Source organism: Colletotrichum lupini, chromosome 2 (genome assembly GCF_023278565.1).
Source record: "Colletotrichum lupini chromosome 2, complete sequence".
NCBI classification, from domain to species: domain Eukaryota; kingdom Fungi; phylum Ascomycota; class Sordariomycetes; order Glomerellales; family Glomerellaceae; genus Colletotrichum; species Colletotrichum lupini.
The window spans coordinates 5,890,570-5,914,563 of record NC_064675.1 but is presented as its reverse complement, the minus strand read 5'-3'; the positions used below and the strand labels follow the sequence as shown (position 1 = coordinate 5,914,563).

The window sequence follows — 23,994 nt, the reverse complement described above, 5'->3', positions numbered from 1 at the left end:
AGGACAGCGGAATCTATGAAAACCCCGAGACTCTTACCAGCCTCAGGTGTAACGATGGAGGTTTTCTAACGGCGGCGGGATCCGAACCCACGCACCCGCGACGCAAGGGGACGCTCCTCGTCAAAGGAACGCCTCTCTGATCCCATTGCGCCGCGGACTGTTGAAGAAATGCAGAAGAGTTTAGACATGTAAGGGTAGGCCAGGCGGTTAGGAGGTCCGGAGGGAAGGCAGCCGTGGGATGAATGAAGAGGTGGGGCTGAGGCTTGTGGCTGGACGTGGGAGGTGAAGTCCACGAGAGGGAGGAAGGCGCGGTGTGAAATAGGAGAGGGTGGGCTTGGGAAACGCTGCTATGGGTTTGTCTTTGCGGTCTCACCTCTAGAGATTACTGTTTGTGGTTATACGACGTAGTTGGACTTGATGTCAAATTGGTAGAAGCAACCTCGCGTTGCGTAAGAGCATCAAACGTGTCAAAACTGGGAACTGCAAAGATGAAGTAGATGAATTGTGTTTTCCTACATATCTACTTGAATTCCCTTGGTATGGATAGCTTGAAGAATAATGGAACACATGTGGACATGCAAAGGCCCAATGTTTCAGCAAGTTGACAAGCTATGTGATATCACGCACGGCATTCCATTATTGCTGTTAAATTTATCTACTCTTGAATAACGGTAAGACCAGCATTGTAGACAGAAAGGTCAACGTCTTCGAAGCATCCAAAGACGCTAGACTCAACTCGAGAGAGTTCATGGAGGACGACGTGGTATCTCATAGGCAACATGCCTTTTTCGCGTGCTTTTAAGGCAAAATCACCTCGAACTGACGACGGTTCTATTGTCTGGGGAGCAGAATTACATCAAAATGAGCATCTCACACCCAAGTCAAGCCCAAAGTCGAAAGCACAAACCAGCGCAATCAAGCTCTGGGCAGGCAGCCACAAAATCCAGTGAAAGATTTGATTGTACAAGTTTATCTATGATACAACAGCGTTACACGTCCTCTCAACCGTTCTCCGACAACCACTTGTCTGCCACCCATTTTCACCACTTTTGAGAAATGGCGCCGGCCGAGCCAAACCATTATAGAGGCATACATCTACCGGTCCACCATCATGCCCCGCACATTGTTGTAGTAACCCCGCTCCAGCACCTCGGCGAGCTCCTCCTTGGTCAGCCACTTGAACTCCTTGTACCCAAACTTGTTGGCCGTCAGGTCCGCCTGTCCCGCCATGATGCGGCCCTTGAGGAAGAAGGTCTTGCTGCCGCGCTCAAAGAGCTCGCCGCGCCTGACCTGCGTCTTGGCCACGTGCACCGCGGCCGGGCCGCGGCCGACCATCCACGTGTTCATGTTGACGCCCGCCGTGTCGTCGAGGATTCTCTGCGCGGCCTGTGAAGAACGTTAGACATATATCGATATCGAAGCATGGGAAGGGGAGAGAGGGGGGATCGATATGGGGTGGATAAAAAAACTCACCTCGTGAAGGTTCTCCTCCGTAGACAATCCCGCCGCAGGAAACTCCCAGACATCCTTCTTGCGACCGGCCTTCCTGACGACAAGATACAGCGTCCTATCCATGGCGCGATCCAACCTCGTCCGGTCCCCCTTGATATCCGCCTCCGACACCCGCGGCGCCAACGCCTCGGGCGGCGCCCGGTCCTCCTCGGGGATAATCTCCGCGTCGTCGCTCACGCGCATCACGGCGTCCTGGAGCAGCAGCTCCACCGCCTTGTCGTGCTTGCTCAGCCCGTCGCCGACGGCCAGCTCGTCGTCCCACGCCGTCGACGCCTTGCCGTTGTACACGCCCAGCTCCTTGGCCACGGTGCCCTTGCGGTCCTTGACCTTCATGTTCCAGTCAATCAGCGCCGGCGTGTCGGGCTTGAAGTAGACGGACGTGATGAAGGGCATCGTCAGGCGCTCGTTGAGGCGCTTCTGGTAGAAGAAGTAGGACTGCTCAAAGTCCGTCAAGGGCCGCGTCAGGAGCGGCGCCCGCGTGAGGATCACGCCTGCGCGGATCAAGGGTGGCGGGATCGTGATGTCCGCCGCAGCCGCCTTGGGTTCGGTTGGCTTGCTGACTTTTGACGAAGGGGGAGGAGGAGGGGGAGCGTTGGTCGTGGTCGTGGTCGTTGCGGCGGCAGCGGCACCCGAGTACGCTCGCGAGGGAGCTGGAGCTCTAATCTGGACCCTCGCGCATTGTCTGCAGACTCTGGGGGTTGCTGTAAGGGGGACTCAAAGTCAGCCAGTGATCTCAATGTTCATCCGAAACGTAAACATACATTGTATGCGCCCGAGGGCGGCGAATGCGCCTCTGCTGGAAGCTGTCATCGTGAAAAGCGCTGGGTGTACGGGGTCTGCTCCTTGACACCTCAGTCGAGAATCTCCAGATGGGAATTGAACTTTTTTGCTGTTCAAGCTTAGCAGAGGTACGTACCGAGTGGCCGGGGCGGCGCTTACCTAAGGTCAGACGTCCGACGAGGTGCACCGTGCACGGATGCAGCACAAGGTAAATCTTGAGGTGCCTCATATTGTACCTGAAAAGCAAGGTCGATCTTGACAGGCGCCCGGGTCAATATCACGCCTGACAAGCGCGGGTCAATATCACGTAAGCAGAGGTACCGTAGCGGGGGCTGAGGTGGGTGGGACCGCGCAGAGCCTTTATCAACCCGACGCCCTGCCGCGAAACTTCTTCTCTTGCTTCTTTTTTCTCTTCACGGCACCATTTCCTTATCGTCAAGACCTGTTCCGCCTCCAGAACGTCCTGATCATTTATTCCGGTGCCCAGAGTAAATCGCAGTCTTTTTTCGCTAGCAGCACCTGCATCTTTTTACTGGGTTAATGTTAGATAGCTACTGCAAACACATCAGCGCCTTTGACCGCTGTTTAAGAATAGCTGGCTTCTGCTACCGCATCAGCAGAGTCCGGAGTGGACTCTCGCTATGTGGCAAGCAATGCGTCGCGACAACCGCATACGTGAATTCTCTGCTCCACATGTCACATGGTGCTGCTGACTGTGCCGCTGCAGCTATCGCTCGAGGGTGTTCACGAGTGCTGGTGCTTATCAATGAGAGTCGTAATATCCATTCGTCGTGTCGTCGTCGTCTATCTACCTGCTAAAGTACAGAAAGTCTTTCCAGCCTAATCGTGGGTCACGCCCTTGACAGAGTCTCTTTCCAAGAGATCCGAGCGATTCGAGCTACTACGAGACCCCACCCCTAAGATACAGCTATGCCTCTCCCCCGCCCAATCCCAGAGACACGGGGAATTCAAAGTTGAAATTTTGCAAAAAAAGAAGCCTCCTTTGGAATGGAGTGTTTGGGTATTAGACCGCTTGGTTCGCTGCCAAACACCAATAACGCCTAATGCCCGATACCGTTCGTTCGTTTATGCTGCCGAGCGCCGATCAAGCCTTGAGTTCCTCAATCGCACGGGCCACCTCTTTGGTAGCGATCTTTTCGCAAGTCTTTTTGGCATCATCGTCCAGCGTCTGCGGATCGCGAAGGCCCTCGTACAGCTTGCGGGAGACATCTCGGTTGATGTTTGCATATTGATCGGTGGTGAGCTCCTTCGCGCGCCAATGGGGCTTGAGGGCAGCCCGGACGATGCCGCTGATTCTTTCCTTGGTCTCAAAGGGGATGGCGGATCGCGTAGGCGACGAATCCTGAGACCGAGCAAAGGTCGGTCGTTGACGGTTCGGTCGCTGTGGGCGAGGCTGGCGAATTTCCGCACCGTTCGATCGACTGTCAGAGTCACTACTGTCCCCAGCGTTTCGAGTCGGCGAGTAGTTGGCCTTGGGGAACCGTGGTTCCACATAGGAGCTTAGAGATAGCGTAGGTGAACTGGGCCGGGGATGGGGTGGCGGGGTGAGAGAAAGCGCCCGCGGTGAGTTTCGTGATGATGGCGAGGGGGATGTGACTGGCGAAGAGGGGTCAACACCAGAGTGAGTACCGAAATAATTCCGCAGAGTCTCGTCGTCGGAAGGTGCGCTCATCTCCACCTCCTTAAGCAGCGACGACAGGAATGATGGTCCGGGTTCCGTATTGATGGGAGACTGGACGCGCTGCGTGGCACCGTTCGTCTGAGGCCGCGATGTCAGAACACTCGTCGGCGCGGGTGACGAAGTTATCGTAGGTGCGGGGGCGAGTGCCGACACAATGGTAGAGCCGACGCCTGAAGCGGTGCCAGATCCAGATGCAGATCCCGACACTGAAGCCGAGGCAGAGCCCGATCCGGAGCCTTCTCCCTGCAAAGGCAATCGGCGTGTGCGAGGTCGCTTCAGCTTGCGCTCGGGTTCCTGAGCGGGTTCTTGGGGAGAAGCCGTGGTACATCTCGACTTTCTCTTGCGGGGATTGGGAGCGCTCGTCTCGGCTTCGCGAGCCCTCTCGAGGGCGCCCCAAGCCTGCTGCTCCTCTCTCGTCTCGGGAGCCGGCGGAAGGGGTTGCATGACGGGTTCGACTGGGCCACCGTCGAGGCGATGACCGACGGTTGGGCGAATATTTCTCGCAAAGATGTCTCTGGCGCCTAGACGACTGGCGATGCTCATGCGCTGCTCCCAGTCTTGGTGTTCTTGGATATCGCGAAAGTGTCCTCTCTGGGCCTGGGCGCGGCGAAAGCCCTGAAATAAGTCTTCGTCTTCGTGGTTGTCGAGGTCGATGTCAGTAGCATCGTAAATGCGACTAGCAATCCGGTCCCATGCACCCTGCCACTCGAGGGATCTTGCCTCGCGTCGTGCATTTCTAGCTTGCAACTGGGTTCGCAGCAAGCCTCTTTGAGCCGTAACGTTTCGTCGGTTTGCTGAGCGTGCAGCTGGGTTCAAAGGCCGTGACTGGATCACTTCGACATCCGAAGCCTCACTAGGGCTGGATCGGCTGGCATTGTTGTTTTCATCACACTCAAAGCAGTACCAGGACTCGGTCTGGGGAACACCAGACAGGCCGATGCAGTGTGTATGATAGGCTGCGTTGCAACCATCGCAGAGGAGCAGCACCTCTTCATGATCCGAGGACTCGCATATGGGACAGGCAGGGCTCGGCTCCTCGCCTTCGCCCTCGGGGTTCTCCTGAAGCCATCTGTGAATATCAAACTCCTGCTCTTGCTTCTTGTCTTGAACAGCGTACGAATCGATAGGGGGGCCTGTTATTGTCACAAACGTTAGTTTCTTGTTGCTAAAGCTGCTGCTGCTGCTGCGAGCGTCTGTTGCGAGGCGGGATGGTTTGATACGTACCGTTGAGCTCAGATGAGAGGCTGACCTCATTGAAGGGTGTACGGCAGATGGGGCAAGTATTGGAGTTCTTGGCCCAACTTCTGATGCACTGATCGTGGACAACGTGATTGCAGCCAACGAGGGTAGCAATGTAATTTGACTCTGGTTCTTCTAGTATTTCGAGATCTGAGTCGATGGTACGGTATGTTGGCTGTACTGTTGTGGTGGTGGCTGCTGCTGTTGCTTTTGCAGCCGCTGGGCCCGCTATGTTTCCAGCAGCAACGTCTTGCTGCTGTTGCTGTTGCTGCAACGAGGGGTGCTGCAGCGACTCCAGGCATATGATGCACTGATCCGGTTCAGTCATTGTGGCAACTGTGGTGGTATCGCTTGAGGTTTGATGAATTCATAAAAAAACGTCTTTGAGCAGGGCCAATAGATGGCTTTGAGATTGCAGGAATATGTGCGTGGATATTGTTATTGTAGCCGTGATTGCGTGAACTTGTTTATGGGCTTTATTGCCTTGTTGTGTCGGTCGGGGGGTGGCAGATGGTAGGTAGAGGGGGAAAAAAAAGAGAGGTGCCGAGTTGTTCAGTGTCTGGTGGTGGTAGTGGCAGGCCTGAGGTGGGAGTGTTGAGGCGACTGAACGGCTGTCGGGTCGCTATCAGTCGAGTGCACAAACGCACGACCAACTGGGCAGGTTGCTGAAGAATGGGAAGGGTGCCAAGGGGGGCACTTTGGGGGTTGGAGGGGGAAAGTGGAAGGTGGCCCAGGTTTGGTAGGTAAGTTCGATATGTCCTGCGTTTCTGGCGCGAGATGGACTGTCAGCCGGTTCGGGGGATCTTTCGCCGCTGCGCTAGGCAGGGAAACCAAGCAGCAAAAAAAGACGAGTAAGATATACGATGAAATAAAGTGGCCGGTGTGGAGAGAAGAGGGGGGCTTCAAACTTTGGCTGGCAGTGCTTTTCTAGTGAGGCGAGACAAGTAGGAAGAGTGAAAAGGGAGAGAAAAGGATCTGGTATGGTCACCTTTCTTTCAAAGTGCGGATGAGGTATGTTCGTGGGTGAGGTGCCCACTGGTGGACGGGGGGCGGTATGGGAGTCTTGGGAGTCTTGGGAAAGGTGGTAGGTAGGTAAAATGGTGGTGTTGGGCTACCCGAGAAGACCTTGGGACCTGGAGAACTGAACGGGAATTGTAAGAGGAAAGGTTTGGAGAGGCCAGGACCCCCAAGGCGGGTTTTTTGCGAGCTTAGCGCACGCCTGTAGCTGGTCTCGACTGGAGCCAATCAACAACCGGCTGATGCAGTGGTGCGCCACGCTCCTTGCACCTTGGTCCTTCGTCCTTTGCACCTCACCCTTCGCGGGCTTCCCAGTCGATGGCCCACTGGGCTGGACAGTGGACAGGGACCTCATGGAACTCCATCCCATGCCTCCACCAGCAACGGCAGCACCCTCACAGTCACACTCTGTCACTCACACACACACACACCCGTGGACACAAACGTGCATCTAGACGCATGCTCGAAGCAGGTCGACGCACTGAGACGGACCAGACTAGCCCACTAGGGTCGCTGCAAGCCTGCAAGAGCACGTACTCTCCATGGATCGATGCAGGAGCCGGAGCATCAACACCAGCCCGGAGGCAACATCTCACCTCACGGACATCCCACGCCGAGGAAACGCTCAAAAACACCCTCGGGAAACAAGATGGCCTGTTGAGGGATGATGTTTACTGCTGCAGTAACAACTCCTCCTACTCGGCAACGTTGTCATCTAGAGGTGTAGGCACGTAACTAGGTACGTATGGGGACACCTCTGGCGGGAAGAAAATAAAGAAAACGATTTGGTACGTACCTCGACTTGGCGGCAAAATCACGACAACAACGGCTGGGAGCTTGCGTGGTTGCGTTACTTCGGGTTTGCGTTTGCCAGGCCTTTCTCCTCACGATTCGACAGCTCCTCTCAATTCTCTATTGACCAATCCTCCAATCAGGTAGGTACTGAATGACGGAGTGCCAGAGTGCCAGAAACAACTGAGAGTGAAAGAGCTATGTCCGGGGGAGAACGGTGGGAAGGGGGAAGGTGGTAAGGTGGGCGGCGAGTCAAACACTCAATGGATTGGCTACTTGGCTCGTGCGATGTCGTTTGGTGACTTTTTGGTCAGGTACCTCGATCCAGCTGAGCGTGGGTGTGATGGATCATGGAAGAGAGTCTTAGGTCGGTTCGATAGGTAGGTACCCAAGTGGCGGATGGCGTTGAGAACTTGAGACGCCTTTGATGGAGGGCGAGGTGTGAGGGCGTCTACGTCAGGCCCTCCTGTTAGGTGAACTGCGTAAAACGTACTTTGTAGTACCTAGATACCTAGCCCCAAGTGTTCTTAATGTGAGAGTGAGGTGAGGCAAGGCAAGGCAAGACAAGGAGGTAGTGTTCCGAGTTGGCGCGCAACGACGGCAACGTTAGCCCGAGTAATATGAGGGGGTAATCTGGAGACAATCGCGGTACAAGCAGAAGCAACGGGAACGTGCAACGGTGGGAAGCGGCCGAGGGCGGAAGAATGATGATAGCTGAAGAGGTAAAGTCGGGGCGCAGGGCGTGAGTATTCGGCGCTGGAATGGGTCAGGTCGACAATGGGTGCTAATTATCTCCGCTTCCAGAAATGGGCTGCCTGCACCCATCCCGGATGACGGGAGTCGGGGGGCAGTGGCATAGGCAGTGCCAGGCAAATGGGCAATTGCCAATTGGGAGGGAAACTAAGTTACGGCGCTGTGTCCGTAAAGCAAGGTACACGTGAGACCTTCATGCCCCTCGTTTCTCGGAGGCCGACGAGATTGGTTCGATGGGGCCTGGCCTGCGTCAGGTTGCGACCCCAAGCCCAGAGTCCGGTCTCTTCCTTGGTGCTTGGTGTGCCCGAGCAACCTTTTTTCCATTAAATCATTGATTGTTCGTCGACGGCCGCTCGTCCCGGCCGGATGCTACTTTGCCTTTTCCCACATCTAATTGACAGAGGGGGGGGAAAAGACACGGGAAGGGTAAGAAAGCCAGACTCGATCATTAAAACTGGCCAATTTGCTGCGGGTGTATATGGCGTTTTATACCCATGTGAACCTGCTCTCGTTTACGGCGGCATTTCCGCGCGGCATGGGCTGACGGCCCGTAATCCTCTAAGCCCCCCAAGGTGTACCGCTTACCGGATACTTGCGTGGTATTGCGGACGTCGATACTCTCTGGTACTTTGAACTTTCGTGAGATCCTCGTCTCGCGGTTGGGCGTCTTTGTATGTGTCTCTCTGCTAAGGTGGCATACGTGCAGCGATATCGAAAAAACAGGGTCGAGGTGAGAAGGTCAACTCACCGACTTACATGGCAATCGGAAACCCACTGTGCTTTTCGGTTAACTTGTCTTCACCGCGACAGCCGGGCTGCCTCATTGGCCCACCGCCTGACCCCCAGCTGCATTCGCGCCTTGTAAGTCTAGAACACCGGGATGAGTCAAGTTGTGATTCGACGTGGCATCGCTACCGTAACGACTGCCGCGCACTTGTTCGCTTTGCTTCGAGAATGGCCTTCGTCAAGGTTTCAACCCGCCTCAGAACACCGAGATGAATACCGGGCTTCGTGAGAACCTTGGTGGAACACACACCCCAACGCAGGCACCCAAGCGGATCACTCCTCTTTGCCTTGCTATTCCCAGAAATGACTGGAGATGACTCGGCCTCGACGTGGACACCTTTACGGCGCTGTTCTCTATGCTGAATCACGGTTACGTAGCCTGGTGGAGGTATCTCTCATGACGACTGGAGCAAATCTTTTTTTGATGTTGGGTGGCCCGCTTCGACGCTTCAACCACGCGGCTGAAGATGACGAGGTCGATGACTCTATCCATGCCAACTAACTCCACACGCCCTGCCAAATGACCTCGCAACGCTCTTCACCACTTCACGATATGACTTGCCTGAGCAGGTCGGTGGGCGTGTCTCAGGGACGGACGGGAGGGTCAAGCGATCGGGGGAAAGGGGACGTTTTGTTTGTACGTCAAGTTCTTTTCATTGCTGACCAAGTGGTCCCTCTGGCAGCTGACCGAAGACCCGTTCCGTTATGGCCATCGTCAGGATGTAGGCACGATATCCGATTTTCCCAACACCGCCCGAAATGCAAAGCAGAAACCATCCACCGTTCGTAATCCCGTCCCTTAAACCTCAGCAATCTCTCTCAGACGACGGAGAGTGGAGCGCATGGCAGCAGCGGCGGGGGTGCTATTTGCAGTGTTAGCGTTCAGTTTCTAGTCCGACTTCTCGTCGTGTGTCAACATACGCGACAGTGTAGGCACCGCCAGCAACGGTCTTGTTGCAGCCTCTGCAGTTCCAGATGCCGGTGGAGTGGCGCTTGACGGTAGGCTTGCCGCAGAAGGTGCAGGTGTACTTGGCGTGCTGGGAGATTTCCATCTTCTTGACCTGCTTACGCAGGGAGGCACCGTAACGGGTACCGTACTTTCCGGTCACTCCGACCTTCTATGAGGTTGTTAGAAATCTGTGGTTTCAATACTCTTGGTTCCTGGCTTATCGACGATCGCGTCAGAGGGCCGCCTGGCAGCAAATAGCACCCGAGCTGGGAGTCTAGACGAGAGAGAGGTTCGAGTTTTGGTCGAGATATTGCTCTTAATCGTGTACGAGTTTGAGATAGCTCAATTGTCGACGGTGAAGCACACCGAGCCTGCGGTGCACAGGCAAATCGGATGACTTTCGTGATCAATGATTGGTGGCATCTGCCTTCCTGGAGTCGGGAGTTTCGTCAAAGTTGGCGTCCATGGTCATTCGCTCTTCTCGTGAGTATCTCTCTCTCGTCATCGTCTCGCGTTGCGCTCGGGAATATTGCGTAGGCGGCCTGCATGTTCCTCCCTAACCCAACCACCAAACCGAGCCCGTGATGGATGCCACTGTCGCCAATGAGGGAAAATCGTGGGCCGGTTTCGACGCGGGGTAGGGAAGTCCAAGCAATGACGGGAAAGTCGATGAAGCTATTCGTCCTGGATGGGGTAGTAGAGCATTACGAACCTTCGTGCGCTTGGCCATTTTGTCGAATTTTGGGGGGGAACGGGTTCGTTGACTTGAAGTGCGACGAGTGGTGTTGACGGTTCCTCCAAGGCGGTTGAAATTTCTAGAGGATGGTGTTGAATTTTGTCAGGGCTTGCCGACTCCGTTTGTGCGCTGGGAAAGCGAGCACGGACTACAGTTGACGCGAAAAAAAGAATGCGGCAGAACTCCGGCAGTGGGGTTTACACCCGCCCTGACGCAACCCCTGGGTCCATTCTCGAATTCTCGCGAGTCGCCAAATCTTGACCCCATCAAGACACGTGATCCCGCACCTGACAGCTGACCGCGGCTTACCTAACGTTTGACTTGGCGCATTGTTCAAGAGGTTGCACTGAAGGGCCTCTTCAAACGCCCGGGGAGGAGGCCGGGAGATCGGCGTCACAGCTGTCCGCTCGGCCCTTCTAAGCCGTAAGTGGAAAGCACAGCGCCCGGGTGGTTGTCACGAAGACGCTAGACCGCCGAGGCAGCGCGGACCAGATGCCTTGAACAGTTGGTATCGCCGTTTGCTACATCACAAAGTTTGCGCTCTCGACGGCCGCAGCGTGGAATGTGTCACCTCAATGGACAGCGAAACGGACACATTTTCGACGGATCATCGTGCATCTGTGAAAGGGGCCGGACATTGGTGCCACTTTTCGTGGCGTGCTGGGATATGTAAAGATGGCCGGTCGCCGCATGACTTTTGAGTGTAATCATTGATGTCTGAGACTCGTGCACCCTGACTCTTTTTTTCTCTTCAATCCTGCAACTGCCATTCCTTATTCTATCTCCCTTCGAGGCCAGACTTATTGTTGACAGGAGACATCGAGCAAGCGTCAGAGATGCCTTTCAAGCAACACGGCCGTCAGTACGACGTGGTCGTTTTTGGTGCTACCGGTGTGTATAAGTCGAGGATGCAGTGATGATGCAACCTAACGTCCAATTGCTGACAACTGCAAAAAGGCTACACCGGGACGTTCGTGGCAGAGCACATTACAACCCATCTGCCGACCAATTTGAAATGGGCAGTCGCAGGTCGATCGGAGACGAAGCTCCAAGGTCTTGTTGCCGAGTGCAAGAAGCAGAGTCCCGACAGATTGCAGCCTGGTACGTGAAAGGATTTTAGGCTATGCCGAGATCAGATGAGTGTCTGATCTTCACCAATGAAGTGACTGTCTCGGCGTCTTGCATTTTCAATCGTGCTAGCGATGGATGAGGCCACCACGTGCTGGAGATGTCAAGTCGAGAAACAACCTGTATTGGAGGGGGGAAGTGGTGACAAGCTGCTCGAGAGAGGGGCTGGATCTGTTATGCAGGCCTAGCCAAATAAGTCATCACTCAGAAGTACTGACCGATTTCACAGAAATCGAAATCTGCGGCCTCAACCACGAGGGTCTTGAGGCGCTCGCCAAAAAGACATATATTCTCATCACCACCGTCGGCCCGTATGCAAAATATGGCGAGTTTGCCTTCCGAGCCTGCGCCGAGAACGGCACGCATTATCTCGACGTTACCGGCGAGACCCCTTGGACCGGCACAATGATAGGCAAATATGAGAATGCGGCACAAGAAACAGGCGCCATGATGTTTCCTCAGATTGGAATCGAATCGGCACCGCCAGACCTCGTCACCTGGTCGTTGGCCAAGCAGATCCGCGAGAAGCTCTCGGCCAAGACAGGCGCCGTGACGGTCTCCATCCACAAGCTGGAGTAGGTTCCTTTTTATCTTGCTGTTCCATTGATGATTATTGGACTGGGGTGCTGGTGAAACATTGACAGAACGTTGCTCTAACGCCGAAATTTGTCTGTTAGTTCGGCTCCGTCTGGCGGTACCCTGGCGACGGTCCTCAACTTGTTTGAGTCATTCACGATTCAGCAAGTAAGAGACCAGCACAAACCATATGCTCTCTCGCCCGTTCCAAACAACAACAAGGTTCAGTCGCAGACGTCCCTGCTGACCAAGTTGGTGGGATTGCGAAACGTCCCCAGCCTGGGACTGATGACTACATCCATTGCTGGGATGACAGATACGCCCATCATCCAAAGAACGTGGGGTCTCTTGGCATCGGTGCCTTCGCGCGAGAAACAGTTCTACGGGCCAAACTTTTCGTTCCAAGAGTACATGAGAGCAAAGGGTTACCTCCAGGGCATGGCTATTCACTGGGGACTGGCGTTCTTCGGCTTGCTGCTTGCGACTGCTGCGCCGTTCCGCAAGTTGGTGAAGAAATTTGTTTACGAACCTGGCCAGGGCCCGGACAAGGAGCTGTCAAAGAAGGACAAGATTGAGTATCGTGGCATTGCCAGCCCGGATAAGGAGTCCAAGACGGAGTTTCCCAAGGCTTACTGTCGTGCTTGGTATGACGGCAGCATGTACTACTGTGAGTTGAATTTGGATTCCTCTAATTGGTCGAGGGTGACAGAATGCTGACTGGACGCACACACAAATAGTGACGGCTGTTCTGTTGGCTCAAGCTGCGTCAACGCTGTTGGAGGAAGACGTCGACCTGCCCGGCGGTGTCTTTACTCCTTCGTGCTTGGGACAGCCATTCATTGATCGGTTGCAGGGGGTCGGCTTCAACTTTGAGGAGAAGATCCTAGAGCACTGACGGGCCAGCGGAGGTACTGGTTCTCAACCGTGTTGTATTGTTCACTGATGATGACTTGGGGATGGTTTCGCTTCAATGTAAACGGATTGTTCAAACGTATGCTGTAATTATCGAAACATATACCTCGTACTTAAATTCGAAAGAATGGGTTCATGTGCGTGATGATCGTTGCCGCATAAACTAAGCATCCTGCCCGCGAAACACGCTGACAACAGGATGCAACGTCGATTGTTGATGATAGCTAGGGGAGCTTACAACAGCTACCCAAGCTAAGCAGAGAGGCCCGGGGTTGTAGGGTTGCAACCTGATCTAACTGACAGGACTGGCAGAGTGATGCTTCCAATTAGGTTCGCACTGGAGATAAATGTTCCCAACTTCCCATTGTGGAGTTGTCGCCGGCGCGCTGGACCGACCTAACCGGCCTGCAGAGGGCAAATGGGCGCATACAAAAGTGAGGTGCTCCGTACCCAACCAAGTGAGGTACCTAGGTTCCCAAGGTACCTTAGGCAGTGCATTCCATTTGGTAGACGTCGGGTAATTAGCGCCCCGAAAGCAGCTTTCCCCGCAGAATTAGAGGAGCACGCAGCTCGAAGGGCCAGGCCCAGGAGGCTCCCCAATTCGTGCAAAACTTAGGACGTCATCAGTCCATGGTGCATGAGGAGAGGTGCAAATCCAGCACTGGCCGGACCCAGCAAGCAAAGCACAGGGCAGTCTCGGTCGCTTTCCACATCATCCACACGCAGCAGTGACCTTTCTCCGGAACCCGTCCAGCCGCGGATAATAATCATCTACAACACCTTGTACTCAGTTGCGACATGCGATAACCCACGGAACGACGACATTCTCTTCCGCTGTTTCAGTCGAACCGAATTAAAGTTTTTTTCCTTCTTTCTTTTCTTCTTCCATATCTGTGATACCCCCTAGGCTGTGAGAGAGGTAGAGGAAAAGAGTAAAAGAGAGCGAGAGCAGGAGCGCGCGCGGAGAGAGAGAAAGAAAAGAAGAAAGCTTTTTCTGAGGATGGATCAGACAACAACGACAACCGCATCGGCCTCGGCCACCGAGAACACGCCTCTACTACCGACGACAGAACTCCGCCCCAAGTCATCGCGAACCGTCACGTTCAACCCGAACCCCGTATCCAAGACCATCGAACCGGAGCCCAACTTTCAACGATCAAAATCAAGCCACGGCAACAGTCTGGCGGCGAGCCCCGGGCAGAGCTCGGCCCTATCCTCCATCAACAACAAGCTGCGCAGGAGAAACAGCCATGGCGCCGTGCAGAGCCTGCCGCCACAGATGGTGCCCAAGATCGGTCCCCAGCGGAGCACCAAGAACGCGCAGAAGCTGAAGCTCCTGCCCAACCCCGAGCTCAACGAAGAAAGCCCTGACGAGGAGAGCGGGAGGGACGTGTACTCGCAGTACACTAGGATCAAGGACCCTACGGCGCGTAGGGATGCCGCCCGGCTGGGCAAGGCGGACCGCGACAGGCTGCCCAGGGTGACGGCGTACTGCACGGCGAACAAGTACCAGATGGAAGGGCTCATGCGCTTCCTCAAGGGTCGCGGCAAGTCGAGGGGCGCCAACCCCAAGCTCATTGACGAGTGCATCTACACGGCGTACGACTATAGCAAGACGGTCGAGAACAGGCACGATCGCAGAGTTGGCGCGCAGCCTGATCCGGTACAGGCGTACGAGAGGCGACACTCGACGGGCGACGTCTCGGATAATGGCTTTGCTCGGGACAACCTCATCGACCTTCAATCCGAGGGTCGGCACGACTCTGGTTTCGCCGACGGGTTCGAGGGCGCCAACAACGAGCACGCGATGGTTGAGGGAGACTTTGACACGCAAATCCACACCCCCGAGGTCTTCCTCTTTGATTATGGAGTCGTTGTGATATGGGGAATGACTCTGGCCCAAGAGCAGAGGTTCCTCAAAGAGCTTGCCAAGTTCGAGACGGAGAAGCTGTCGCCAGACGATGTCGAGACGGAACACTTTAACTTTTACTACACAAAGGAGTATCAGGCTCGTATCTACAATGACTTCATCACTCTAAGAGACAAGAGGAACTACATGACCAAGCTGGCCATTTCTCACGCCCTAGCACAGAGTGTCAAGGTAAGGAAATGTTCACGAAGTAGGAGACTGCTCGGTGACTGACATATTCGGAATAGACATCGCTTTTCGAGGAACTGATTGCTTCGACCGTCGACACATGTAAAGACATCCCCACGCAGATCGCGCTGACGGGTAAGATCGCCCTCAGCCGCACGCAAATCAACATGCAGATCGGCGAGCTCTTCATCCTCCGCATCAACATCCATCTCAACGGCTCCGTCCTCGACACGCCGGAGCTGTTCTGGGTCGAGCCGCAGCTGGAGCCCGTGTACCAGGCCGTCCGAACCTACCTCGAGATGGACCAGCGCGTCGGACTTCTCAACGAACGCCTGGACGTCATTGCAGACCTGCTGGCGGTCCTCAAAGATCAGCTCAGTCACGGACACGGAGAGAAGCTGGAGTGGATTGGTAGGCCGAACCCCCCGTGCCCCTTTTTCTTGCTTGCCGCGCGGCCTTTTTGCTGACAGCGCTCATAGTAATTGTACTCATTGCGGCTGAGATTGTCGTCGCAGCCATCAATATCGTGGTGGACTTGTATGCATCGGATTAGTAACATATGGCACGCATACGAAGTAGGAATTTGGATTTTCTTTCTTGCACAGCGGGGTCTTCACAGGCGGGGGAAAAGCTCAGCAATGGGGAAGGTAATTCACACAAAACAGGGCACACAGAACATCCCCGACCCCCGTGAAAGTGGTGCAATAGAGAACGGGCTTCACAGCGTAGGTCACGTAGCTGGAGGGTGAGGGTGCTAGCCTAGTCAGCAGCAGCAACAAGCCACTCCGTTTCCCGGGAGTCGATTATGGTGTCTCTCGTATTGTACAAATAAATAAGGAATGTTCTACCCGCAAAGTCCCTCCCCAACGCCATGATACCTGTTAACAAGGACGATGTGCCGCGTGCTCATCAATCGTCCGCCTTGTCATCCTTGTCGTCGGCCGCGGGCGTGTCGTCTGCCTGCTCTTCGGTGTCGTAGTTGGTCATCTCCACATCTTCGTCCTGTGACGCAGCTGGTGCGGGCTCTGGTGACTTGTCGCGCTCTTCCTCATCCTCATCCTTGGCCTCGGCGCTCTTGCTCTTGGCCGCAAATGCGTCCTTTTCCTTTTGGTACTTGGCCATCTCCTCCTCGGAGCGGGTCTGGAACTCCTCCTTCTCGCCCTCGGGGAGATCCTTCCAACCACGGGCGAGCTCCTCCTCAATGTTGGCATCGGCATCGTCCTTGTTCTTCTCCTCAAGAGCGGGCCGCGTGTCGGCGCAGTACATTTCGAACGCGTTGCCGGGGCGCTTGGGCGGCTTCGCGACGCCGTTCGTGCGGGCCGTCGCCTGGGTGTCGCCCTGGGTCGCATCGCCGCCCTGGGTATGGGAGAAAGTCTCGGAGCTGGGCGAAACGGTGGCGGCGGTCTGGCTGAGGGGCCTAGAGTTGGCCTTTGCGGCCGAGTCGATCTCGGCCAGGACGGAGGGCTTGCGGTGACCGCGTTTCGTACGCAGAGGCTTTTCTTGCGGCTGAGATGGTGTCAGCATCCTGCTTTGTCGTCGAGGTGGGCTTGGCGGAGGGCCTACAGTCGGGGGCGGGCTCGGGCTGCCGTCTGAATCCTCCACGTTGGCGCTCGTTCTCTTAGCCAGCTGTTCAAGCAGGAAGGCTCTCTCCATCCGCAGCTTCTCAATTTGTCGTCGGATCCGGGCGAGGCGGACTCGGGTCGCGTCGTTTTCCTCCTCAACCTCGCCGGTGCGCTGCTTAAGCTGGATGCATTTTCGCCGATAGGCCTCTTCAACGGAGGGAGGTAGGGAAGGCGGAATCGCTGAGAGGTCGATCGCGGGGGGGTTAGCTCGAATGATCTTTTTGGGAGGCATTGTGCGTGCGTGGGCTATTCGGCGATATCCCAACCGTATCGAGTGTGAAGGGGTGGGAGTGAGAATTGGCTTTTTTCCCCCAAAGACAAGGTACGGGGGGAATGAGTTGCGACGAGATGGGGTTCGCGGCGGATGTCAAGCGGAGCTTTGCGAGGGTGGTAGGTTCAATGATTTCCCAAGGGAGTTTACAAACGTACCGGATTGCGGAGCCATTATTACGTATCTGCAAAGGTCAAGATTGATGAGGGTAGTACAGGGCACGCCAAACGGACGAAGGAGGTGAGTTGAGACTTGATTGCGACGCGAATCTGAAGATGGTAGAGATGGAACTGGGTAAAAGAGAGCGCGAGGGAATGGGCGAATTGTCGCCAGAAACCAGCACGCAGCAAACACGCCAGCTGGGAAGTGCGAGGCTGGCAGCTGCTGCTGTCTCACACAGACAACAGGCACGCACCTGAACCTTGGGTGCTTGGATGCAGGGGTTCCAGTGTTTCTTTCTCCGTCCGGACGGTGGTTCCAGCACCTGTTAAGCTGTGGTCCAAAGTTTAGAATGCACCAGATGCGCCGGATCGGAACAATGGCTCGCCTGCAGCGTCGTGATTGGTCATCCCCGGTACCAGCCCACCAAGGCTGCAGCAATACGCTCCCGCACCACACACGCCTTGCACCCAGACTTTTTTTTCGAAAGGCCTGCACCGTAGAGGAGGAGCTGCCGCAACCACATCATCAACACACAGGGTACACTCTACACTGCTGTTTTTGAGCCTCACGACTGACACCGCCCCGATTTACGAAGCGCATCAGGTCGGCGGCCCAACATGTCTCTCAACATCCCCAACGCGCCGAACGCCAACCTGTTCAAGCAGGGGTACAACAAGTGAGTCCCCTTTTTCCAATCAGGAGCTCCCCTCCCCTCCCCCGCCTTGGATGCCCGTCACCGACACTGACCCCTCGTAACCAGCTACGATTCCGAAGATGGCGCCGTGCTTCGCAACATCGACGCCTGCCGGGCCATCTCCTCGACGGTCCAGACGTCCCTTGGCCCCTACGGCCGCAATAAGATCGTCATCAACCACCTCCAGAAGATGATCCTCACCTCAGACGCCGCCACCATCCTCAGAGAACTCGATGTCGTCCACCCGGCAGCTAAGCTCCTGGTCATGGCCAGTCAACAGCAGGAGGCCGAGATGGGTGATGCCACCAACCTGGTCATCGTCCTCGCTGGCGAGCTGCTGAAGAAGGCTGAGGACCTGCTGCGTATGGGTTTGAAGACGTCAGATATCGTTACCGGTTACGAGCGTGCACAAAAGTTCGCTCTCGAGACACTCGAGGAGCTTTCTGTCGACAAGGTGGAGGATATTCGCTCGCAAGAGGAGCTCAGCAAGGCTATCCGCACCGTCGTCGCCAGCAAGCAGAACGGCAGTGAGGATTTCTTGGCCGACCTTGTTGCCGAGGCCGTCCTGGCAGTGCTGCCCAAGAACCCCGTCGGATTCAACGTCGACAACATCAGAGTCGTCAAGATCATGGGTGGTGCTTTGGAGCAGAGTCGGGTAGTCAAGGGTATGGTCTTCCCCAAGGAGCCCGATGGATCGATCAAGAAGGCGCAGCGTGCCAAGGTCGGAGTCTTCTCCTGCCCCATCGACACCAGCCAGACCGAGACCAAGGGAACCGTTCTCCTCCACAACGCCAAGGAGATGATGGACTTCACCAAGGGCGAGGAGTCGCACCTCGAGGCCGCCATCAAGGAGCTCCACGATGTTGGCATCAGAGTAGTCATTGCTGGCTCAACCGTCGGCGAGCTAGCCCTCCACTACCTCAACAGATTCGGCATCCTTGTCATCAAGATTCTCAGCAAGTTTGAGCTGCGAAGAATTTGCAGAGTGGTTGGCGCAACCCCCCTTGCCCGGTTAGGTGCGCCGATGCCTGATGAGATGGGTTCCATCGACGTTGTCGAGACCCTCGAGATTGGTGGAGACCGCGTGACTGTGTTCAGACAAGAGAACGAGGCCACAAGAACAGCGACTCTGGTCCTCAGAGGAGCTACCCAGAACCACCTGGACGACGTCGAGCGCGCTGTTGACGACGGCGTCAACGTCGTCAAGGCTATTACTAGAGACCCTCGCCTTGTGCCCGGCGCGGGTGCCACCGAGATCCAGCTCGTTGAGAGGCTGAACGCTCTCGGCGAGAAGACCCCTGGCTTGTCGCAATACGCCATTCGCAAGTACGGCGAGGCCTTCGAGGTCATTCCGAGAACGATTGCAGAGAGTGCCGGCTTGGATGCCACGGAGGTTCTTAGCAGGCTGTACGGAGCTCACCACAAGAAGGACGACTGGGCCACTGGTGTCGACGTTGAGGTAAGCGCAACGGTTTCGTTTGTCCTGGAACGCCACGCTAACCTTTACAGAATGACGACGGCTCTGGCACCCTTGACGCCCGTGATGAGGGCATCTTGGACCTGTTGGTCTCCAAGTCATGGGCCATTAAGCTCGCCACCGAGGCAGCCCGTACCGTCCTTTCCGTTGATCAGATTATTGTAGCTCGTCGGGCAGGTGGCCCCAAGCCTCCTGGTCCCAACCCTGTAAGCCATATCTTGTGCGTACATTGGCTATATCGTGCTGACATTCAGTGTAGAACTGGGATGAGGACTAAATGGGTATATACGGCGGCTGGTAATGGAGTTCATGTCGGTTTTGATGATCATAGACCACCCCAAAAGTCACGTCGAGATATCCCGAATAGAGTCCCAAAGACAAATGCAAGTACTCGAGCACGCCCACAGTGATGTCTCCCTATGTGTGAGGTTGGAGCCTAGTGGACGTAACAACTAAGGTCCAGGACAACGGAACGGTAAGTATAACGCATCGCTTGATTTACGAACATTGCGTGCTTGCCATCATCCGGCCATTTTTCAATGACTATACTAGACAGTCACCCCCTTGGTCCATCTCAACATCGCCCCGTCACCTGTGTTCTTCCTGTAGAAAGCATCATCACCGAAGATTCACCTCTTTGAGCAGTGCATAGATCAGACCATTCAGGAGAAGGGTCATTCGGACGTTGCCAGACCGGTTTCGTTATCACTTTGGGAGATTAACGGTTAGGAAAGTATTTGTACTAATGAGCTCTCGTGAAGCCCCTGACTCACTTTGCCCCCAGGGGAGGGGAGGGTCGCCAATCAAGCTCACATCGGCGCCATCAAGCGTCTCGCATGGTAGATAACATCATGGATGGAGCAACAACGACTTGGCCTAGTCGCAGATTCCAACCCACATGTCCTGTGCATCACATCCGCACGCGCTAGTCCTGCTTTCGCATGTACCGGCCACCGCTCAAGCGTCGGCAACCTTGAAACCTCCCGGCATCAGATCCGTAAATACCCTAGCAGGGTCATACTTGTTGCGAATCTCCTTTAGGCGGTCCAGGTTCCCCGCGGGATAGCTCTCAAAGACAGGCTGGCCGACGTCTGCCTCGTTCAGATAGTAGAACGGATACATCGCCCCCATGGGTTCTAATGTCTCCCTGATTCTGGTGTTGAACTCGCTGATAAAGGTATCAAAGACTTGGTCGTCCGCCTCGTCCGTCCAGCTGTACGTCTGCTCGATCCAGCACGCAGGCGACTCGTCGATGCCCTGCAACGCACCCGGTCGGGCGTTTGTGGCTGCGAGAAAGGCCGACGTGATGGGGTTGAAGGCGAAGCCGATGATGCCGCCAGGCGTATCCTTAAAGGTGGCGTTCGCGAGCTCGAAGAACATGTCGTGGGCGATGAGCATGGCCTCCTTATTGGCGTAGATGGGTAGCATGTGGAACCGCTGTCTGGAACTGTAGGAGCGGCCGCCCTCTTGGAAGGATGGCTCGATGGCCTGGTGGTAACGCCCCATGGGAAACGGGGCGAGGGACCTTGAGCTGTTGTCCGGGTTGAGGATGTCGCCGAGGAAGTCCCCCAACACGGCCGGATGAGTGGAGTTTCCGTTGTAGAAGAGCGTCGAGGAGTACGTCGGCCCAGCCGTTCCACTGACGTAGGTAATGACGGGAAGAACAGCAGCCTTGGGATCATTGTGCCCGCTGACGGCGAAGTTGTAAACGCTGTCGACGAATTGTTGCTTGGCCTCTTCGCCGCCGTACGAAGGTGACGCGATCATCACGGATGGGGCACGGTGTGTCTGGAGATCGAAGCGGGTGACTAGACAGAACGAGTTCCCGCCTCCCTGGAGCGCCCAGAAGAGATCTGCGTGGTCGTTGGACGGGGTAGCTTGTACGATGCTGCCATCAGCCAAGACGCACTTGCCCTCTTGTGTCAGTAATCTCAGAACTCAGAGTGCTCGCGCGGTATGTCTCACACACCTCATATGCCTTGATATTGCCGTTGGTCGACGCCAGCCCATACTCGTAGCTGAAGAAGGAGATGCCGCCTCCCAACAAGAGACCGGAGACGCCGATCGGGCTGCCTCGACCGCCGAGGACAGTGACTTCCGTACCGTCGAGCGCCGTGTACACGTCGGACCACCGGAGACCAGGGCCGATGGCCAACGTGTCGCGGTCGTCGGAGAGTTGGAGGGTCCTCATGTTCCTGCTCGATATCAGGATACCGGTGGCGCCGATGCTGCTTGCGTTGGATATGGGCATGTGCCCTCCTCCACGCATGGCGAATTCGACTTGCTGGTCCACGATGCGCTTAAGGCCAGATGATAGTTGCTGAGCGTCGAGTGGTGCAAATATGCAGGCCGGACGGAGCCAAGACCTCGCGGACCACGGAACTGGATATTGGGTGCCATGTCAGATTCACTTCTGGGCTTGGAAGAGTTCACAGGACGTTGGACTCACCTTGGACTTCCTGAGTGTAAGCTCCGTCTTCAGGAAGAAGAGTTGAGTTGCCAAAATCACCTCGGAGACCCTGGCAGACCTTGGTCGCCTTCTCTGCGCATGGTGTCTCTGTGACAACAGCAGCCGTGGTCAAACCCGCCAGTAAGAAGTAGAGAGCATGCATCGTGTAGGATAGAAGAGCCGCTGTAGTAAGTCAAAGTTCAGTAGCCGGGAAATGGTGTCAAGCTATGGATAGCCACGACCCCTGACGACAACTCCTGAGATCTTATCTGTTTTCGACAGCGCGTTGATCTCGTCGACTGTCCGATCATACCGCCGGTAGACAGTTGCTCCGGCGGGATGTCATCGCTCCATGTAGTAACCCAAGTGGCTTAGGGGGTAGAGGCAATTTCGATGACCCATTCTTATCATCTTACCAGTAAACTCAACATATCATGTTGGATACTTGACTAGCTGTCAGCCGAAGTAAAGACGAGATCCACTGTGCGGCAGTCGTCGGCCAGGCAATATATCCAATTAAAATCATGGACACCAATACTGCTCTGGCCCATCACGTTTTCAATCTCGACAGAAGAGTTCGACACGTGCCGATAATCACGAGAAGCACTTGAATAGTATAGCAGCCTCGTGTATATCTCTAGAAGACAGTCGATGCTTATGTAGGGCTCTTCGCCATTGACGATGGTTAGCTACAAGCTTGCGAAGAACTATATGCAGCAAACGAGAAAAACCCGAGAGGCTCTTGGGTGTCAGAAACATCATCTCAGCTTACCAGGAATAATACCAACAAAGTTGAATTGCCAATTGTCGGACTGGAAGTTTCGGCATAGCGCCCTCCAGGCTGCACAACCCTCCAAATACCTACCTGTAAACGTAGATCCATAAGTTACCTCGTCTGCTAAACTACTACAATACTTCACGACGCTCAATTGTATTTTGGAGAGCTGGCTGTGGGAACCGAGTCGAATAACTTCCGTATACGATGACGAAGAACGAATACGAACCCGCAAGGCACATCAAAAAAAGTAATGCGACCTTGATCGGGCAGGGTTGTCTTGGTACCTAATATATGTTCCGTATCGGGCCAGCAATTGGGCCGATGCCGCGTCCTTGCACTCGATCTAACCCACAATTATTGGGACAACTCTTTCGAGTTCATCCGATACTTTGCGAAATAAATCTACTCGATCTTAGCGGCTTTACTTCTCATTGGTATCATATAGATCTGCAGCTCTTTTGCAAGTATCACAAGAACCCAATTGCCCTAGCCTAGCCACAGCCTACAGACGTACCGCGAGGCTCGTGAGTACATGGCTACATATTATGTCACGAGATATAAATATAGTTAATGCTGCCCACATAGAGTGGGCCCGCTTTTTATAATAGTTATAAGCCCAGCTCTTAGTTAAGACCCCATATTATAATAACGTACTTATTAATATAATTCTTACGATCTTTTTAAAATAACTAACTTACTTATACCTACTTTAGCCTAAGCTAAACTAATTAATTATAATAATTAAATTAAATAGTTTAATATACTTTATATTATAAATAAGGGCGTCGGGATTTAAAAGTACGTCGACTTAGACGCTCTAAATTTTAATATATTCCTTAACCCCTTTATAATACTTATTTCGCCCTTAAAATTTAAATAATTAATTATAATTTATAATAAAAAAGAATTATAAGCTTACTAAGCCCGTTATAAAGTATTTAAAAATAATTAAAAAAACTAAAAAATCCTTTATTAATAATTTTTAAATATAATTCTTAATACGAACTTTTTAACTTTTTTAAATATAAGTAATTTATAAAACTAAGTTAGGTTTTTTTTTATAAAGCTAGCTATATTACTTACTTTACGTAAATAAATCTATTTTTATACCGTATTTATAAAAAGGATCTATATACTTAAGAGTATTTAAAAATAATAAGAGCTCGATATTAAATATAAATAACTTATAGTTTATAAACGTAATATTATTAATATATATATAAAAGTCCTTATTTAATAATTAATAAAATTAGTTAACGCTATATTATATAAATACGTATTTTAAAAAGTTATTAAGAACGGTACTAAGTTTAGTATATAACGAATTATTAAATATTTAAAATAAGAATTTATACCTCTCGAACTAGTAATAAGGAATATAGTTCGAGAAGAATATTAATAAGTTTTTAATAAAGCGAGGACTAAAATTAACTTTTAATATTAATATAAAGAGTAGTAATCTACTTACTTCCGAGCTAAAACGTATAATATTTTAAAAATTAATAAAAAGATCGCCGTACTTAACTTTTTAATTATAGTTAAGTTTAAACTTAATTTTATA

At 53.7% G+C, this 23,994-nt stretch overlaps 10 protein-coding genes across 10 annotated transcripts; 5 read left to right on the top strand and 5 right to left on the bottom strand.

The window, feature by feature from the left end:
- Positions 1 to 1,095: 1,095 nt before the first annotated feature.
- CLUP02_04097 (NUDIX domain-containing protein) lies at positions 1,096 to 2,717 on the bottom strand (the record flags this gene model as incomplete). Its single annotated transcript, XM_049283114.1, has 5 exons — positions 1,096 to 1,386; positions 1,474 to 2,213; positions 2,274 to 2,410; positions 2,452 to 2,624; positions 2,715 to 2,717. The coding sequence occupies 5 exons, from the start codon at positions 2,715 to 2,717 to the stop codon at positions 1,096 to 1,098; spliced, it is 1,344 nt and encodes a 447-aa protein (XP_049140257.1).
- A 680-nt stretch (positions 2,718 to 3,397) lies between these two features.
- Positions 3,398 to 5,248, bottom strand: CLUP02_04096 (PHD-finger domain-containing protein; the record flags this gene model as incomplete). The annotated part of the gene is made up of 1 exon (XM_049283113.1): positions 3,398 to 5,248. One exon carries the CDS (start codon positions 5,246 to 5,248, stop codon positions 3,398 to 3,400), a length of 1,851 nt encoding a protein of 616 aa, XP_049140256.1.
- Positions 5,249 to 6,568: 1,320 nt separating this feature from the next.
- Positions 6,569 to 6,985, top strand: CLUP02_04095 (uncharacterized protein; the record flags this gene model as incomplete). Its single annotated transcript, XM_049283112.1, has 1 exon — positions 6,569 to 6,985. The coding sequence occupies one exon, from the start codon at positions 6,569 to 6,571 to the stop codon at positions 6,983 to 6,985; it is 417 nt and encodes a 138-aa protein (XP_049140255.1).
- Positions 6,986 to 9,380: 2,395 nt separating this feature from the next.
- On the bottom strand, positions 9,381 to 10,260 carry CLUP02_04094 (60S ribosomal protein L43; the record flags this gene model as incomplete). The annotated part of the gene is made up of 3 exons (XM_049283111.1): positions 9,381 to 9,444; positions 9,503 to 9,699; positions 10,243 to 10,260. The coding sequence occupies 3 exons, from the start codon at positions 10,258 to 10,260 to the stop codon at positions 9,381 to 9,383; spliced, it is 279 nt and encodes a 92-aa protein (XP_049140254.1).
- Positions 10,261 to 11,102: 842 nt separating this feature from the next.
- CLUP02_04093 (saccharopine dehydrogenase) lies at positions 11,103 to 12,865 on the top strand (the record flags this gene model as incomplete). The annotated part of the gene is made up of 5 exons (XM_049283110.1): positions 11,103 to 11,157; positions 11,224 to 11,367; positions 11,624 to 11,969; positions 12,072 to 12,637; positions 12,708 to 12,865. The coding sequence occupies 5 exons, from the start codon at positions 11,103 to 11,105 to the stop codon at positions 12,863 to 12,865; spliced, it is 1,269 nt and encodes a 422-aa protein (XP_049140253.1).
- Positions 12,866 to 13,229: 364 nt separating this feature from the next.
- On the top strand, positions 13,230 to 13,789 carry CLUP02_04092 (uncharacterized protein; the record flags this gene model as incomplete). Its single annotated transcript, XM_049283109.1, has 3 exons — positions 13,230 to 13,316; positions 13,459 to 13,529; positions 13,609 to 13,789. 3 exons carry the CDS (start codon positions 13,230 to 13,232, stop codon positions 13,787 to 13,789), a joined length of 339 nt encoding a protein of 112 aa, XP_049140252.1.
- Positions 13,790 to 13,882: 93 nt separating this feature from the next.
- CLUP02_04091 (uncharacterized protein) lies at positions 13,883 to 15,729 on the top strand (the record flags this gene model as incomplete). Its single annotated transcript, XM_049283108.1, has 4 exons — positions 13,883 to 14,983; positions 15,040 to 15,391; positions 15,460 to 15,517; positions 15,600 to 15,729. The coding sequence occupies 4 exons, from the start codon at positions 13,883 to 13,885 to the stop codon at positions 15,727 to 15,729; spliced, it is 1,641 nt and encodes a 546-aa protein (XP_049140251.1).
- Positions 15,730 to 15,889: 160 nt separating this feature from the next.
- On the bottom strand, positions 15,890 to 16,834 carry CLUP02_04090 (HMG box protein; the record flags this gene model as incomplete). The annotated part of the gene is made up of 1 exon (XM_049283107.1): positions 15,890 to 16,834. One exon carries the CDS (start codon positions 16,832 to 16,834, stop codon positions 15,890 to 15,892), a length of 945 nt encoding a protein of 314 aa, XP_049140250.1.
- Positions 16,835 to 17,652: 818 nt separating this feature from the next.
- On the top strand, positions 17,653 to 19,483 carry CLUP02_04089 (T-complex protein 1; the record flags this gene model as incomplete). The annotated part of the gene is made up of 4 exons (XM_049283106.1): positions 17,653 to 17,711; positions 17,796 to 19,188; positions 19,239 to 19,412; positions 19,466 to 19,483. The coding sequence occupies 4 exons, from the start codon at positions 17,653 to 17,655 to the stop codon at positions 19,481 to 19,483; spliced, it is 1,644 nt and encodes a 547-aa protein (XP_049140249.1).
- Positions 19,484 to 20,163: 680 nt separating this feature from the next.
- On the bottom strand, positions 20,164 to 21,818 carry CLUP02_04088 (FAD binding domain-containing protein; the record flags this gene model as incomplete). The annotated part of the gene is made up of 3 exons (XM_049283105.1): positions 20,164 to 21,114; positions 21,176 to 21,588; positions 21,656 to 21,818. The coding sequence occupies 3 exons, from the start codon at positions 21,816 to 21,818 to the stop codon at positions 20,164 to 20,166; spliced, it is 1,527 nt and encodes a 508-aa protein (XP_049140248.1).
- Positions 21,819 to 23,994: the final 2,176 nt, after the last annotated feature.